This window comes from Phascolarctos cinereus, unplaced genomic scaffold (assembly GCF_003287225.1).
Source record: "Phascolarctos cinereus isolate Bilbo 61053 unplaced genomic scaffold, phaCin_HiC Scaffold_9;HRSCAF=440, whole genome shotgun sequence".
NCBI lineage: Eukaryota > Metazoa > Chordata > Mammalia > Diprotodontia > Phascolarctidae > Phascolarctos > Phascolarctos cinereus.
In genome coordinates, this window is record NW_027556402.1 from 144876016 (window position 1) to 144894056 (window position 18041).

At 34.8% G+C, this 18041-nt stretch overlaps 1 protein-coding gene across 2 annotated transcripts in view; it reads left to right on the forward strand.

Annotated features, from left to right (window-relative positions):
* CLOCK (clock circadian regulator) overlaps nucleotides 1-18041 on the forward strand; it is a 107525-nt gene that overhangs the window by 38476 nt on the left and 51008 nt on the right. For both annotated transcript variants that reach the window (XM_020975287.2, XM_020975285.2), the window contains exons 2-4: nucleotides 6702-6791; nucleotides 17038-17128; nucleotides 17959-18018. In XM_020975287.2, coding sequence (XP_020830946.1) covers nucleotides 17082-17128; nucleotides 17959-18018 — 107 coding nt within the window. In that variant the 5' untranslated portion in view covers nucleotides 6702-6791; nucleotides 17038-17081. The remainder of the gene's footprint in view (nucleotides 1-6701; nucleotides 6792-17037; nucleotides 17129-17958; nucleotides 18019-18041) is intronic.

Consider the following 18041-nt stretch of genomic DNA (forward strand, 5'->3'; position numbering starts at 1 on the left):
TCCAAGGCAAACCATTCAACATCACAGTATCTATGCTCCAACCACTGATGCCCAAGAGCCCAAAGTTGTGCAGTTCTATGAAGATGTACAAAATGTTCTAGAAATAACATTTAAAAAAAGATATTACGTTCATCATAGGGAATTGGAATGCTAAAGTAGGAAATCAAAAGATAAGTGGAATAACAGGCAAGTTTGACTTTTAGTACAAAATGAAGTAAAAGCAGAGGCTAATAGAGTTTTGTCAAGATAACTTGCTGGTCATAGCAAATATTTTTTCAACAACTCGAAAGGCGAGTCTACACATAGACATCACTAGGTGGTCAATGTAGAAATCAGATTGATTATAGTCAGTTAAAATAAGACCTGGAGCTGACTCTGGCTGAGATATGGGCTTCTTATTGCAAAATTCAGACTTAAATTGAAGAAAATAGGAAAAACCATCAGATCGTATAGGTATGACCTAAACAACAGTTTCTTAAGGAAACAAATAGATGAGTTTACAGAGTTGGATTCAATGTGTGCCCAAAGACAATTAGAAACATCATTTCATTAGACATATAGTCATTCCTATGTTGAGTTACTCATAATGGGTATAAATAAAAGGACTGTCATGAAGATAATTATAATTGTGGCTTAAATGGTGACATCAGTTGCAGAGTATGAAGAATTAGGGAAATTGTGCAAAGATTTTGATATAATCCTCAAAATGAAGTCAACATATATTGTAATAGTTGGTGACTTCAGTGGGAATAGGGAGAAAAGTAAATTTTTTGTTTATCCTGTTACTTTGAGTTCTACCAATGTTAATAGGCTATAATAAAAATAAGAGAAAGAAACTCTTAATAGGTAAGTATATGCTATATGTGTAAGATTTGCTATTTTTATCCAGCTATTTGTAGAGACAATGTAGCCTAGGAAATAGAGAATCTGCCTCAGAGCCAGGAAGACCAGAGATTAAGTCCTGTCTCTGAAATACTGTTTTTTGACCCTAGGAAACTGTCTTAGATGAGAAATTGCAAAGAATGTCCCAGCCTATATTGGAACATTATTACCTTACCTGGGGGTTTCCTGTGCTAATGAAATCATAGGTCCTGTCCTTATCCCCTTATTTACAAAGGAACTTAGAATGCAGATTTTCACAAGTTACTTTTTTAATCTCCTGTTTCAGACAAATTTCTGAAATTTGCTTTTAACTTGATTGAACTAGTTTTTAGATGGATGTGATGAACTTGCTTGGCCTACTTGGCTGCAAAAGCAGCTTGGCAGTTAACCCAAGTTTTAATAGGTCAAAACAACTGATCCTTTTTATAAAGCAGTATGCTGCAAAAAGTTAGATGTTTACTTGTGGCCTTGGCTTACCTAACATATTTTTAGTGACATTTTAACTAGCTCCAGTGGCCTCATTGATGCGGTATGTGTGTCATAACATAGTTCTAGATTTATTTATCCGTATTAGTTGCAAGTCATTGTATATCTCATGAGCCAGCTCTAACCCACCATCTGTCAGTATTTTCATACACTGCTGAATAATCAAATTTCAAAACAAATCCCTTGAGTTTTGTAGCACAAATATAATTCTGCCTATATTTTCTTCTGGAAATCCATCTAAATAAGACAAGAAGCTATTGTAAAAGATAAAACAGACAATGGCTTGCATAAATCTGGAAAAGGTTTTATAGGGAAAAAAATCAGTTTATCTAGAACAAGAAGGAAACTGTCAATTTGAAGAAAACTTTGTAACTGACAGAGTTCAAATAGCCAAGATATATAGGTAATTAAGACACATCTATATCTGTATAGGTGTGTGTTTATGTATATGTACATATATATATCTATGTATAAATATGGTCAAAGGATATAAGTAGTTCATAAGATCGTAGATACTTAGTGCTAGAAGTATTTTATCTGTAGCTACTCCAACCTCTTCATTCTACAGATCAGGAAATTGAAGACCAGAGAGTTTGAGATTTTCTGAGGGTCCCACACAGGTAATAAGTATCAAAAGTAGGATTTGAGCCGAGGTCCTATCACTCCAAATTTGTGGGGTTTTTTTTTCCCAGTTCTTTTTCCAGCATCTATCTTTGCGTAGGCAGTTCATGTACATCCTGAAATGTACATCCAGTTTTCTGGGTGTTAAGTAAAACTTTAAAACTGTTTTAATCTGCATTTCTTTTAATATTAATGATTTGGTTGTTAGTAGTCTGTAATTCTTTTGAGACTTGGTTCTTATTCAACAAGCGTTGCTATGTACTTCCTACAAGAGACAGTGTAATATAGTGCACGGAGAGCTGAATTCAAGAATATCCAGGCTCAAGTCATGCTGGCTTCGTAACCCTGAGCTAATCACTTAAGCTATTAGTGTTTAAGACAATTCTCCAAGACTGGAAAGTTGCATAGAAGATGGTGTCTTGTGTAGTTTCCTCAGCTGGGAGTTCCCTTTACTTAGCACAGTGTGTGGCATATAAGCAGCCCTTAATAAATACTTTTGACTTAACTATCTATGTGCCAGTCACTATGCCAGGTTCTGGGGGTACAATGAAGAAAGGTCTTCTCTGTCTCCCAGGACCATACATTCTTCTAGAATGTGATTTTCTTAGAATCTGTAGCTTCGGGGGCAGCTAGGTGGCACAGTGGATAGAGCACCGGCCCTGAAGTCAGGAGTACCTGAGTTCAAATCCGGCCTCAGACCAAACACTTGACACTTGATAGCTGTGTGACCCTGGGCAAGTCACTTAACACCAATTGCTATAAAAAAAAATCTGTAGCTTCTTTCAAGGCTTAGGTCATAGACCAATTCCTATAGTAAATACTTCCTGCTCCTCCTATTTTTTAGTGCTGTATTCCTCTTCATATTGTCTTACATTATTAATTTTTCTGTTTTATCACATGGTAGAATTGAAGTGTCTTGAAGGGCAGAAGTACTTTTCTTTTTTGTACCAGTATCTAATGCAACACTTGGTTCGTGGGAAGTACTTCATTAGTGTTTGTGGAATTGGATTACTACTAATTAAGGAATATGACTGTCTGAAGAGCACAAGAGTTTCTCCAGTTCTTTCAGTAGGCAAGGATCCATGTTTCATTGATATGAGAGCTCTGCCAAGGCAGACTATAACCCCATCTTTTAACTTTGAAGATATATAGTAGGGAGATACATGAAATTTGAAACAGTTGTGAGCTGATCGTGGTCATCCAGATGTCAGAGAAAAGATTAGAACTTAAGACGCTGACTTTAGCTCCAGTACTTTAGCTACCATACCATGCTACACTTTAAAATGCTGTTCTTTTTTTTTTGTGGCTGTGGAATTTATTTTAATGTCTGGAATTTAAACACTTATGGTTACCTATTAAGAATTCAGTGGACAAAAATTGGTAAATACTTCAATTCAATTACAATGTTAGAATAACCAAGAGTCTGACTCTTGGATGAAATATTTTCATTCCAAGAAGATTTGGGCACCACTAACCATAGGCATCCACTTTGGAGAATTGAATCATCTCTAATACAGTTTATTTAAAGAACGCAAATTAGAATATGTAAAATATTAATAGTAAACTTTAATGCATTACAAAAGTATATCAGACCCTGTTTTCAACTTAATATACACCTTGACTTATTGTTTCAAACAGTTTTTTAAAAATGATCTTTTAAGAAAAAAAGCGCATTTTCTCAAATGAGCTTTCCATTTTTGCAGCATTTATGTTTTTGTCTTTAGTGGCCTGGTTAATTCATGCAAACCTAGTATGATACAGTACTGTACCAGTTTTCAGAGGGGGTGCTGACGTGTCATCAAATAGGCAGTTCATGATACAGAGCTTTGGTGATCTGATTGTCCAGATCCTCTATAACTCATGTTTTGCGAGATAGTTTTGGTGTCTTGTAACTTCTGGTAGTAGTAGCTTCTTATGAGTACCAGATTATTTCTAAACCAACAGATAATACCAATATAGATGTACACATAGTGAAATAGAACTACGATGTATAAGTTCATAACAAACATAGAAATACAGAAAAGAGTGAGAATATAAAACTGAACAAAAATGCCAAAATAAATGTTTATATTCATCACATAGGCTGTGATAATGCTTATTACTTTCTTTAATTGAAATTGATAAGCATAAAATGGAATAAACATAATTGTGATCTGTTGGCCGTCTGTTGATAAGTAAATAATAGCATCAGATGAAATAAAGACCTTATTTTGGTAAAGTAGCAATCAAAATATGGGTCATTTCTATTCATAATGATTTGTGCTCCTAACCTACCTAATTCTTTTTAGAATTCAAAGAATTATAATGCAACTGTGTACCAAAGAATTGGTCACTAGTCAATCAAGTCACTTCTTTCAGAGCACTCTGTTTTGTCCTTTCAGTACAAAATTATTCTTTTTCTCATATTTAAATTATTCAGTTTGTAACTACATTAACATCTAAATATGTAATAGTCATAAATACATTGTTTTGATAGAAAATCCTGTTAATTTATTGGGAAAAAACTAAATAGAAAAGGAAAACATAGAGAAATATACACTTTTATGCAAATACAGTGCTTACCATCTGTTTTTGAGGAGATTACTCATAAGTGCCCTATTTGAGTTGCTAAAAGGACCAGAACAAATGAATAATTTATATTTGTTTCTTGCAATTTCTCACTTAGTTTTTGGAACAGTGTCATAATACTGAAAACTGTATAGATTACTTGTAGCTTTTTGTTAATTGTGATATTTTCCTTTGAATTCTTTGAAAAGATCAAAAAATTCATTAAAGAAATTTCAGTGGAACCCCCAAACTCTTTCAGATTGAAATATTAAGAACATTTATAGAGACATCAGTTTCAAATTATGGTTAAAAAAAAGGCTACAGTAAAAAGACACTAGAAATAATATATTAACATTCCAATATTAGGACATGAATGTTTTAACTGGTATAGTTAGTGAAACCACTGTATTGGATCTCATTGGCTAAAAAAATCAGTCAGCCATCTCTAGTTCTATGGTTCTACAGATATGCTTGACTGAAAAAAAACCTCAACAAAATACTGCTCTGTTTCTTGGCGCTTAAGTAGCTACGGCAAAGTTTGGAAGGTTTCCACTTTTGATTTCAATCTCCCTACTCTGTCTAGGCCCAAACTTTCTGAGTGCAGATATGTGTTCCCCCCCCCCCAATTTTGGTTTTAATTCACTCTGCTTTTACAAATTTTAACTAGCAAAATATTGTCACCCAAGTTTGTTTTAACAGTATGACCTAATAGTATATTTCACCATTGTCTCATCTCCTCATAAAGAATTATTAATAAAAGAGGTTTCATTTTTCCCTTTGTGATTTAGTTATTTAGGTTTTCATTTTTAGTTATTTCTTATTGCTTATTTCTTCAGTTTTCTTTCTATGATGAGCCATTTTAAATCATTAAGTAAATCACTGTCATATGAGCATGTGATATCTTTTCTTTCTATCCATGATATTTACCTAGTCTGTAATCTGCAGAGGAAGATTATGAATTTTTCATTATAGTTGTGTTAGAACCTCAGTAATGATTGTGCATTTTATTATTGTTTCAATCAATCAGATTTCAGCATTTTGCTTAATTAATATACTAATAGGAATTGTCTAAATAGTACATTAGCATGTAACAGTGTAACCATCAAAATAGGTCAGTGGGCCACTAGGTTATTAGGCCAGAAAAAACCCCCAAAACAAAACAACCCATCCCTGAGTTAGTTTTACATCTTGTATCGATGTTATAAAAATAGAATCATTTTACTTTTTTAAAGCCATGTAACATTCCATAGTTTGTTACATATAATTAGCTTTATGCGTGTATATACACATGCGGCATATGTTTATATGTATGTGTGTGTATGTATAGACATACATATATGTAAAATATATAAAATATGTGTGTGTATAGACACATGTGTGTGTGAGTGTGTGAGAAAACATGGTCTCTGTCTTCCACTGTATCCTCCAGGAGCTAACAGTTCTAATTAGTTCACATGGAAAGGTGTTCCCACAGGTTGTATTAGGTGGGCCTGTTGTTATTTTTACATCAGTTGTTATCCTTATATTTGATAACCATTTGGTATCATTAATTCACGTGCGAGGTTCATCTACTTAGATAAATTTGGAAGGTGGTATCAATAATCAAACCCTGTAATGGCAGTTCCTGCTTTGTCAACTTCTTGTTTTCTCCCTGTTGCCTGGCAAAGCTGTGGAGATAGTAAGTACTTGGAGTAAATTGATAGCACATATTTTGAGCCATATTTTCTTACCTTTAAAAAAAAAGAATGTAGAATTAAATTGCAAGATTACCTAAAACTATGGTCTACTTAAGTCTGTTTCTTGGTATTAGAGATTCATGTGATTAAAAAACATTATGGATTTCTTAATTGTTATTTTTAGTTGATCTACAGTAAGCTTAAATTTTTTACTTATGTATAATTATTTGGGTTTTATTTTGTGTTATTTGAGTGGTTTTATTTTTTGTAGAGAAGAAATTACAAATTTTAAATAGTGGTATATAAAATGCCCAGTGTTATAAATGGACTTTTGTCAGTGCATGCTAATCTATGCTTGTGGTACATGCGGGCAGATTCACATTCTGGACATCAGAAAAGTGGTTGTTTTTATTTGGTTTCGTGACAGCTTTTTTTTTTTAAGTTAAATCATTCTCATATTCTTCCTCTTTTTTTTTAACTTAAAAACAGCATTTGGAGATTTGATGACATGCTACAAAGAACACTTTGAGCCTACATTTTCCTGAAGAATTCATTTAAAAGGTCTCAGAAGAACAAGAGGTAAAGAAAGGGCTGCCACAATGACTACAGTGTTCTAGGAAAGTTATATTGATTAACATCTCTTATGAACAGTTAAAGAAACATGTATTAACTATTTTCAGTATCATTCAAAAGCATTTATTAAATACCTCAAATATTCCAGGCATTGTGTTATATGTCAAGGAACTTAACATTCTATGGAAAGTGGGGATGGGGACATGAAGGAATACAACATATAAAGAAAATTAAATACAAAATATAAACAAATACAAGATAAATTCTAGCAGGAGGGAGATAGTAGCAACTGGGGGAATTAATTAACAAGAGCTTCAAGTAGGAACTGGTGTTTGATCTAAATTTTGAAGGAAACTAGGGATTCTAAGAAACAGAAGTGGGGAGGAGGGAGTGTGTTCTAAGTATAACCTGTGCAAAGGAATGGAGATAGGGAATGTAATGTGATGTAATTCTCTCCAGAGAGGACAGAATATCCAGGAGAAGAAGGTGATTAACAGTGTCAGTAGCTGTAAGAGAGGTCAGGAAGGATGAGGCTTGAGAAAAGGCCAGTAGATTTGCCAATTAAGAGATCACTTGTGACTTTGAGAAAGAGCAAATTTTTCTCAAGTGATCAGGTTGAAAGCCAGATTGAAGAGACTTTAAAATTGACTGAGAATAGAGGAAGTGGAGTCACTAATTGTAAATGGCTTTCTAAAGGAGTTTAGCTGAAGAGGGGAAGATAGATATAAGATGATGGGATTATAAGGACAAGTAGTGGGTTTTTGTTGTGTTTTTTTTTAAGGGATGTGAGAGAAATTGACATTTTTGGAAGGAGCCAGTCATAAGGAGAGACTGAAGATAAGAAAGAGATTGGAGATAATAAGAGGGGGAAGGCTGCTGGGAAGGATGGGGAAGGGATGGAATTAAGAATGCATATAGAAGAATTTGCTTTGGCAAGGAGAAGGACCCCATCTTCATAGAGAGTTGGAGTGAAGGAGGAGGTAGTTGGGGAAAATAACTAGAAATGTGAGATGAGAGAGGAAGAAAAGGAATTGTCTAAATACCCCAGCAGAGATGAAAAGGGGTGCCAAACAAATCAGTAATTCAATAAAACCAAAGAGTCAACACCAGTAAACACCTACATCTATTCTAGGACTGCAGAACATGTCTGGAAGCTTGTGGGCATTCTGGTTGGAGGGTCTTTGGGTGGTGGTAGAGATGTTCCAGAAGCTAGGAAGATCTGAAGTAAACAGGGACTAAAACCTGTTGGAACCACAGGAGGAGAAAAAGCCAACTCTGAGGTTCATACCTAAACTAGTCTCAGGGGACAAAGTCAGCTCCAGGTAGGTGACTAAAAAAAGACAGAGGGGCTGAGGTACTGTGGCTGCATTCATCTCCAGGAGGCCTGAAGTCAGGATGATCTGATCGCTGATATCTGGTTGTGTCCTGTTGGGGATATCCCAGGAGACAAAGCCAAATTCTGATAGGAGACAGAGAAGGGGCAGACCAGCAAGTATTTTGAGCCACCAGGGGACCAACGCAGAATCTGGGAATGAGTCAGAAGACGAAGCCTGATCCCAGGCCTGGGGCTCAGATTCCTATGCTAGGCCAAGGCTTTGTAATTAGGGCATAGAGGAGGATCAGGACCGAGTCACCCTATTCTGAATTGCAGTAAGATGACATCAGAATTAAGGCTTCAGTGGGTAATAATGAGGACCAAGCTACCTCATCCAAAAATTCAAGTGGAGTGTGGAAATGACAAAAAGTCCCAGTCTAGCAACTGAAGCTAGAGACATATGCATAGAGATGATAATTGAGTCCATGAGAGCTGCTAAAGTTACCAAGTGGGAGAGAATAGAGACAAATACTATTCCACACATGGAATAGTCAGATGCTGGGCTTATCTATTATAAATAATATCATATGATTCTTAAAAATATACTTTTGTAGTTGTAGTAAGCAAATGAAATAGACTTATTTCTGTATTTGATTTTTTTAGTAGCATCTTCTCAAAATTGTTTGGCAGCAATAGCAGCTTACCATGAGTATTTAGAAAGATAAGTTTTTGTTGAGATTTATATAAGGCCCATGCCATTAATGACTTCTGTTGTCATAAGACAGTAATGTAGTGCTTACTCAGCTGGTGAGTTCTACTACTGGATGACTTTGAGCTCAAATTCCTTACATAAAAAGCTTTTCATTCTTGAAAGTAATTTCATCTTTTATGATAAGTAAATTTTAGATCCTAGTAACTGGAAATAATTTTCCCCCACCCTCAATTTTAAAAAGAATGTTATTTTATCACACTTTTTTTAAGATCAGGGTTTTGTTTTTGTTTTTATTAAGCAAATAAAAGCCTAAAAATATAACTTGTCTTATGTTAGTGGATTTTATATTATTTAAGATTTGTTAAAGTTATATGCAAGGACATGGTAGACTATGGAGACTTAGAATCTTTCTTAATACATGTGGCAGTACTAGATTGATTCTTTAAAAAATTATTTAAACATTTTTATTATGAAAACAAAAACATAAATAAATGTGGATATTTCAGTAGATAAGGAACAGATAAAAGGTTTATATGTGAAATTGTTCACATTAACTCTTAACTGTTAATTATGTAACTTGTTTTTTTAAACATTTATTAATTTTAACATGATAGTAACAAAACTACTTTTTCTGTTTTTTAACTTCTGAGCTTTCATGTGCTTTTTCCTGTATTTTTTTAATATTTCATTGATGCTTTTTTGTTCACTTCTTTTTTTTGCATCACTGTTGCTATTCACTAAATCTTCCCCCCCTTTACTCTCTCTCCCCACCAAAGCCTTCCCTTGTTACCTATAAGAATATCGAAATAAAACAAATCAGCACATTGTTATATCTGTAAATGTATGTCAGATGTGATTACTGTACTTTCTTGTGAAATGTGTTCTTGGATAGCATCCTAAAAGAAGGTTCCTTTAACACATTCCTTTCATCACTTTTCTTGGTTAACTTTCAGTTGATACTATCTTGGGGAATATAGGGTAATCCTTTTTATTGAGACTGACAGCTGGGCCCTTTCGCTTTTTATCCTATTTGCTGTTGCCTTGCACACATAAACAACCAGTTCAAAATGTAAAGAAAACCACTACAGTATTAGAATCTCTGGATAAAAGCTATGTAGCAGATAGAGCACAGATGGAAATCAGAGGATCTGGGTTTAAATTTTGTCGTTTACTACTCGTGTGACCATGGTTAGGTCCCTTTAAATCATCAAGCATTTATTAAGCATTTATGTGTCAGGCATGGTGCCAAGTGCAGGAGATACAGCTATAACAGTAAAACAGTCTCTGTCATCAGGGAAGTTATATTTTAAGGAGGAAGATAACATATACATCTAAAGCTGTATTCAACATAAATAAAAGTAGACAAAAGGTAACCTTAGAAGGGAAGGTGTTACCCAACAGTGAGTGAGCTCCAGAAAGGCCTCCTGCTGAAGGTGCTACTTGAGCTGAGTCTTGAGGAAAACCAGGGATTCCGAGTGGTGGAGGTGAGGAAGGAGAGCATTCCAGGCATGAGGGACAGCCACTGCAAAGGCACGGAGACAGACATGGAGTGTCATGTGTGAGAAACAAAAATCTGGCCAGTAGCAGCTGATTTGTAGAATGCATAGAGGGCAGTAATAGGCAAAAAGGTGAGAAAAGTAGGAAGAAGCCAAATTGTGAAGAGTTTTCAATGTAATACTGAGTGGATGGTATTTGATTCTGGAGGTTTTAGGGGGCCACTGAAGTTTATTGAGTAGAGGATGACATGGTCAGATAGGTACATTAGGAAGATAATTTGACAGCTCAGTGGAGACAGGACTAGAATGGGGAGATAAAGAACAGGACTATTATAATAGGCCAGGCAAGAAATGATGAGGGTTTGAACAAGAGTGGTGGCTATGTGAATGAAAAGAAAGAGGCATGCAAGAGATACTGTGGAAGTAGAAAGACATGGCAAGATTTTGGTGCAAGATATAGCAACTGATTGGATAATGTAGGTAATGTGAGGAGTCAAGTATGATACTGAGATTGAGAATCCACGTGACTAACACGATGGTAATGCCCTTGAGAGTAATAAGGAAATTCTGAAGAGAGGAGTAGGTTTGGGAGACAAGATAATGAATTTTATTTTGGACACGTTTAGTTTGAGGCACCTACCAGACATCCAGTTAGAAATGTCTTAATATGTAGCTTATGATGAGAGTCTGGAGCTCAGGAGAGAAACTAGGGCTAGAAATATAGTTTTGTGCATCTTATGATCTATATAGAGATGTTAATTGAGTCCACAGGAGCTGATGAACTGAAACAGAAAAGAAAAGAGGGCTCAGGACAAAGCATTGGGGTATACCCACAGTTACAGGACACAACATGGGTAAAGATCCAGTGAAAGATTAAGGAGAGGTCAGAAAGGTAGAAAGAACCAGCAGAAAGCAGGGCCATGAAAACCTAGAAAAGAGTTAGAAGAGAGTGGTCCACAGTGTCAGATGCTACAGTGAGGTCAAGAAGGATGACAACTGAGAAAATGCTGTTTTGTTTGGCAATTAAGAAATCATTGGTACTTTTTAAGAGAACAGTTTGAGTGATAACTTAAGCGAGATTGCACAAGGTTTAGAAGAAAGTGAGAAGAGAGGAAGTAGTAGCAATGAGTATAGATGGCTTTTTCAAAGAATTGCAATAAGTGATAACTAGTAGGAACACTAGGATCTCGTGAAAATATTTTTAACTAATAGAAAGACTTTGCTGGGAAAAATAAAAGAGGATGAAATCAAGAGGACATTTGGCCAGGTTGAAAGGGACTTAATAAGCCATCTAGTGCTCTCTGTACCTGAGCAGGAATTATGAGCAAATGGAGTCTAGGACAGGACCCTAAATTTTAGTCCCAGGTGTGTGGGGTATGAGCCAGCTTTTTGTGACTAATTTCCCCCATGTAAAATGAGCTAGTACTTTTTATTCAGTCGTTTTTCAGGTGTGTCCAACTCTTTTTGATCCCATTTGGCATTTTCTTGGCAAAGATGCTGGAGTGGTTTCCATTTCCTTCTCTAGCTCATTTTAGAGATGAGAAAACTGAGACAAATAGGACTAAGTGACTTGCCCAGGGTCACATAGCTAATACATGTCTGAGGTCAGATTTGAACTCAGATCTTCCTGATTCCAGGCCCAGCACTCTATCCACTGTGCCACCTAGCTGTTACCTTTAATTATAAGATTTAAAAAATATCATATCACTACTGGTAGTAGTTCTCAACGGAAGTAATCTGTATAAATGCAATATAAATGTATTGTTTATTGTGTAAGTATTATTAAAGATTTTGCTTTGAGATGTCCTCAGTTCTATGTTCTATCTTTGCTTATTAGCTAATAAGAAATGTATGACACAAAGGAAAACAACACTAAGACATCAGAATTCAGGTCACTGAAATGACTAATTTTGAAGACTAGTGGTATAACAAACTTCCCTCGTTTCTGCAGAGAAATGGTAGACTTTGGATGCAAAATGAATCCTGCTTTATCAGATATGCTCATTGTGTTAGTTTCTTTGACTTAACTGTGCTTCTTTATTGCAATGAAGTATAGAAGGAAAGAGTTTTGGGAAATGGTAGCAGTATTAAAAGTATTGATGCTTCTTGATGTTTGTGATCCATATGAAGAATGACTATAAAGTAATGAGATTGCTTTATAGATATGCTTTATATTTCAGGAGAAGCCGTGGAGTATGAATTAGGCAGAAGAAATTTTATTATATTTTTCTATTGTTTGTTGGCTGCTTTGCCTGAGAAAAATGTTTTACACATTTAATGGCACTGTTTGTTTTTGTTTAAAATTATAATTCTTTTCTATTTGCTGAACAGATTTTAGATTTCAAAATATTTTGATTTTCTGTACAAATGTTAATACCTGCTGTATCTAAGGCATTGTGCCAGTTGGTTTTATTTGTATTTCTTAATAGCAGTGGTGTCAAACCCAAATAGAAATGGATTTCTGCCAGCTGGATATTGACTTAGAAAATCACAAATTAATATTGTCTGTTTTATTGTATTTTTATTTATTCTGTTAAGCATTTCCCAATTACATTTTAATTTAAATATTTATGAGTGTTTCAGGCTGCACGTGCCTGTCATTTTGACACCTTCGCCTTACAAACTCCTTCTGAAAAAAAAGATCTAGTTATTGAAGTACTATAGCACAAGTGCTTTCTAGTATTAAGGCAGTCAACACTTATAATTATGGAAAACCTGTCTTCTTCTTTCAGAAAGCCTGTAGTATTAAAAGGTAAAGTACAGGGCTGTGTTTTAATTTTTACAGTCAGTCACAGCAGCAAATCCATTTAGAATGTATGTTGTTTGAGATAGTTAAAACAGCCTGTATAGTGGATAGAATTTGACACTAGTTCTGTGACTAAAGCAAGCCACTTAACCTTTCCAAGACTGAGTTTCTTAATCTGTAAAATGAGGACAATAGTATCTGTAGTGCCTCCTTCGTAAGACTATTGTGAGATGATATATATAAAGAAATGAGCAAACCTTAAGGTGTCATACAGATATCAGTTCCAATCCAACAAACATTTATTAAAAACTATTATACGAAAAATAAGGGAGCAGCTACAGTGAATAGGGAGCCAGCCTCAGAGTCAGGACTGCCTGGGTTCTTCTCAGAGAAGTAGGTCTGACCATTTGAGGAGGAAGAGAGTACCCATGGAAACCAGGAAAGCTTCCTAGAAGAGTTAACATATGACCTGAATCTTGAAGGAGGCTGCAGCTTTCAAAAGGGGGAGCTGAAGAGGAAACGGATTCCAGGCAGGGGCAGGGGTGGGAGGGGTGAGGGGGGTTGGCGCAGCATGGGCAACGGTGCTGGAGGCAGGAGAGGGAATGCTGAGGCTAGAGAAGACCAAACAGGCCAATTTGACCACAGCAGAGAAGGTGTGGTGGGAAGTAATGTGAAATAAGCCTGGAAAAGTATGCTGGAACTGTCTTTCCAAGGGATTTAAAAACCAAACTGAGGAGTTTGTATATTACAGTTAGTAGGGGACCACTGAAAGTTCTTGAGTTGTGTGTATGTATTAGTTGTGTACATATAGGTTCTTTCCCTCTATCTTTGACCTCTTTGTGGTATACGTTTAGTAATGCTATTGCTGGGTCAAAAGGTATACACGCTTAGTGACACTTTTTTTTTTCAACCTGGACTGTTGCCAAGCCAAATTCTAATTTGTCACCTTGTTTCCCTTCTCTTCTGCTTCAGTCCATCCTACACATAGCTGCCAGAAGTACCTTCCTAAGCGCATCTGACCATGCCCTGGCCTGGCCCTATCATGTGCTCAAAAACCTTCACTGGCCCCCTGTTGACTCTATTATAACATACTAACTCCTCAGTTTGGCTTTTAAAAAGCTCATCACAGTATGGTACCATATAATACACATCTATAATTTATGTACATACACACACACACACACACACACACACACACACACACAGAGTCATCCCTTGCACATTCCCGGATTTCACATTCTGGGTTTAGATTATTTGAGGGATGGCCAATGATAATTAAGTGGGAATTTGTGGGTTATGGAAAATCAGAAGTAGGCAACACAAGTATGTAAAGAAAACTAAAAAAATTTTTAATAAGTCATAAATGCACAAATACTGAATATTAATCTTTTTTATCACTTACAACCATAAGTATGCATATACAAATTTATTATAAACAGTTAAATTTTGTTAACAATTTCAGTGCGTTAAAGAACTAAGCTACAACCTTCTCTTTGGGAGCACCTCTTCTTTGTATCTTATGCTTTTCATAGACAAAGCAGTTGGTGAAGCAGGTGCTGCAGCTCTACTGGTGGCTGCAAAGCTCAGCATAATGTTTGAGATACTAACCTTTCCTAGAAGCTGCAGCTGTTTTGTGAGCACAGTGTGTTGTTTTACTTGTTTTGAGGGTTAAATATGATCAGAATTATTAAAAATAAAGATTTGGGGTGGGGCCTAAAGTTATTTGTGATTTTTCACATTTGTGGGTGTCTTGTTTCCCAAAATCCCGTGAATATCAAGGGAGAACTGTGTGTATATACCACACACCCATACACATACATACATATGTATTTATATAGCTATATATCAGCATTTTTATTATAGCAAAGAACTAAAAACAAAGTAGATGCCTATAAATTTAGGAATGGTTGAACAAATTATAATATTAATTTAATGGAGTATTATTATGCTATAAGAAATAGTGATTATGAATGAGTCAGTGAAACGAGAGCTAGTACATAATGAAGTGAACTGAACCAGGATATCAGTTTATCTGGCATCTACAGTAGAATAAAGAAAAACAACTGAAAAGTCTTATAAACTGTGATCGGTGTAGTGACAGATTATAATTTCAGAAGATTTATAATACCTGCCTCCTCTTTGAAAAGACATGCTGTACAAGAGGTACAGAATGAGACATTTTCAGATGTAGCTAGCATGATAATTTGTTTCATTGACCATACTTAGTTGTTATTATGTATATATGTGTGTGTGTGTGTGTGTGTGTGTGTGTGTTTGTGCACAAAAGGAGTTTCAATGAAATACTTAAAAATACTTAGAAGAGAGCAGAAGGGAGTTTCCCACATAAGCATTTTATATTTCCCACAAGCAGGGCAGTTTTGTTAACTACCAGGTTAGAGTTAATATCCACTTTTAAAAGTATATAACAGAAGTTCAGTTTCATATGCAGTCATTTTTTCTATTCATTGTATATTAAACTATTTTATATATTATTAATTAGTTAATAAAATACAATAATGTATAAATATAAGTCTGATAACATGGAGGGAAAACTAATGGTTTTGTTAACTGTCTTACCTACATGCAAATGTATAAATATTAAAAATAATTATTAAAATTTCACAATATGAATTATTTCATTCAATGGCAAAAGAAGTGACTTCCCACAGACTTTTATTTTTGCCTAATTGAATGAAACTCTCAAAACTCTCAACTCTGTTTGTTGATGTTTAAGTTCATAATGAAAAAAAAAGAAAAGAAAAAAGGCCAAATGAGAGGTAATAATGGCCGAATGAGAGTGACCTTGTGAATGCAGAGAGAGAATGGAGGAATAGTGTGGCCATTAGAATCAACAAAACTTGGCAACTTAGTGGGTACAGAGGATGAGGATGAAGAATTTAGAATAATTCTAAAGAATGAAAGTGAGGAGAAGAATAGTGGTGTTCTTGATTTAAAAAAAGAAAAGGAGATTTAGAGGAGAAATGGGTTTATGATGAATTCTTTTTTGGACTTAGTGAGCTTGAGATGCCATTGAATCATCCAGCTAAAGATGTCCAGCAGACAACATAGGACTAAAGTTCAGGACACAAAGTCTTCTTTTTCTTCTTCTTCTTTTTTTTTTTTTTTTGGTTAAGCAATGGGGTTAAGTGACTTGCCCAGGGTCACACAGCTAGTAAGTGTTATGTGTCTTAGGCCAGATTTGAACTTGGGTCCTCTTGAATCCAGGGCACCGGCTCTATCCACTGTGCCACCTAACTGCCCGGACACATAGTCTTCTAAAACTCTAACTTCTAAACTTCTGAAACTTCTAAAACTATGTTTATAAGAGAGTTTTAGAGAGTTGCCTAGGTCACTAAGAAGTTAAGTAACTTGCTCAGGGTCTCAAAGCTGCTGTGTGTCAGAGAGTAGACTTGAATGCAGGTTATATGTGCGTGAGAATGTATATGTATATGTTTATACATATTTATGTGTGTGCATATACTTATATGTCTGTACATAGCTTACACAAATATATAATGTGTATAAGTATGAATGTAATTATATAGATTTGGAATTCATTCATAAGGAAATGATAATTGAACGAAAGAGAGCTGATGAAATCACTAAAAAACAGTGTTATATGCAGAAAGAAGATAAATGAGTCCAGGTGTTTTTTTTTTTATCCATTTACCAATTAGGATTTCTTTTTCATAATACCAGTAATTTTACATTTTTAAAATTTTATGAGGGAAAGTTAATAGTACAGACTTAGCTTTTACATTCTTCCAGAGTTCTTTTTTTTATTTTTCAAAAAAGTATGTGTACATGTTCACATGAGCTGGAAGTGCTTACCCAATAGTTTAGTAAGTAAACATTGAACTAAATTTATTGAGTAGACTTCAGTAAGTTTAAAAAGCATTTTTTATGTGTAGACATGTATAGCTTTGACAAACCTACTTAGTTTACTAGGAAGTTAATATCTTCTTATTTCTCTTCTTACTCAGGTAGATGTACAAATGTCTACCACAAGACGAAAGCGCAGCATGTTATGTACTTTACCATAAGCTGTCATAAAATGAGCTCAATTGCAGACAGGTATGTTATTAGATGCTATTTTATGTTATATTAATTTTCAAAGGCAAATTAATAATTTATGTCAAATACGTAAAAAGGCTTTTATACTTAAACATAATTGTTTTAAAGTCCCATCTTTGGGTTAAACTGTCTTTTTTTTAATATTAGATAAAGTACAATATTATAGTTTAGAAGCAGCAACAAAGTAAGTAGGGAAGATTGCAGTCTGGTTTCTTCCATAAAAAGGATATGTGAGAGAAGTTCTTACTGGTAAGCATACCTTTTCAGATGAAAAAGATTTGACCACAGGAACTAATGACGAATTAAACCACTTGAAACTTTTATATTGTTGAGTAAGAATGTCAAGACCACTGATAATGGAGATAATTTTTAAAATTTGCAAATATAACTCTAATAACATTAGGGGGGAAAAACCTAATGGTTTTGTGAACTGCCTTACCTCAGTGCAAATGTATAAAAATTAAAAATACATTATTAAAATTCACAATATTAATTATTACATTTAATGGCAAAAGAAGTGACTTCCCACAAACTTTTATTTTTGCTTAATGGTGTTATACTTTATATTTTACTTCTTATCAGAATTACCTATTATAGAGGTGGGCAGTAATAGATATTAAATAGATACTTGTTGAATTGAACTAAAAGTGAGTTAGTTATTGAAAAGTTTTAATTTATATGATCAGTTGGTTTTGTAAAGCAATCATAAAGCCTACTTAATTAAGATGATTTTACAATATATGGGTCAAGTCAAGTAATAAGATTTTTTTTCCTGTTTCATAATGAGTATGCCATTAATCTCTGTTTTAATGTTTCAATGTCTCCTTTAGAGATGATGGTAGTATTTTTGATGGGCTGGTGGAAGAAGATGACAAGGATAAAGCAAAAAGGTGGTTATTTGAGATGTGTACTT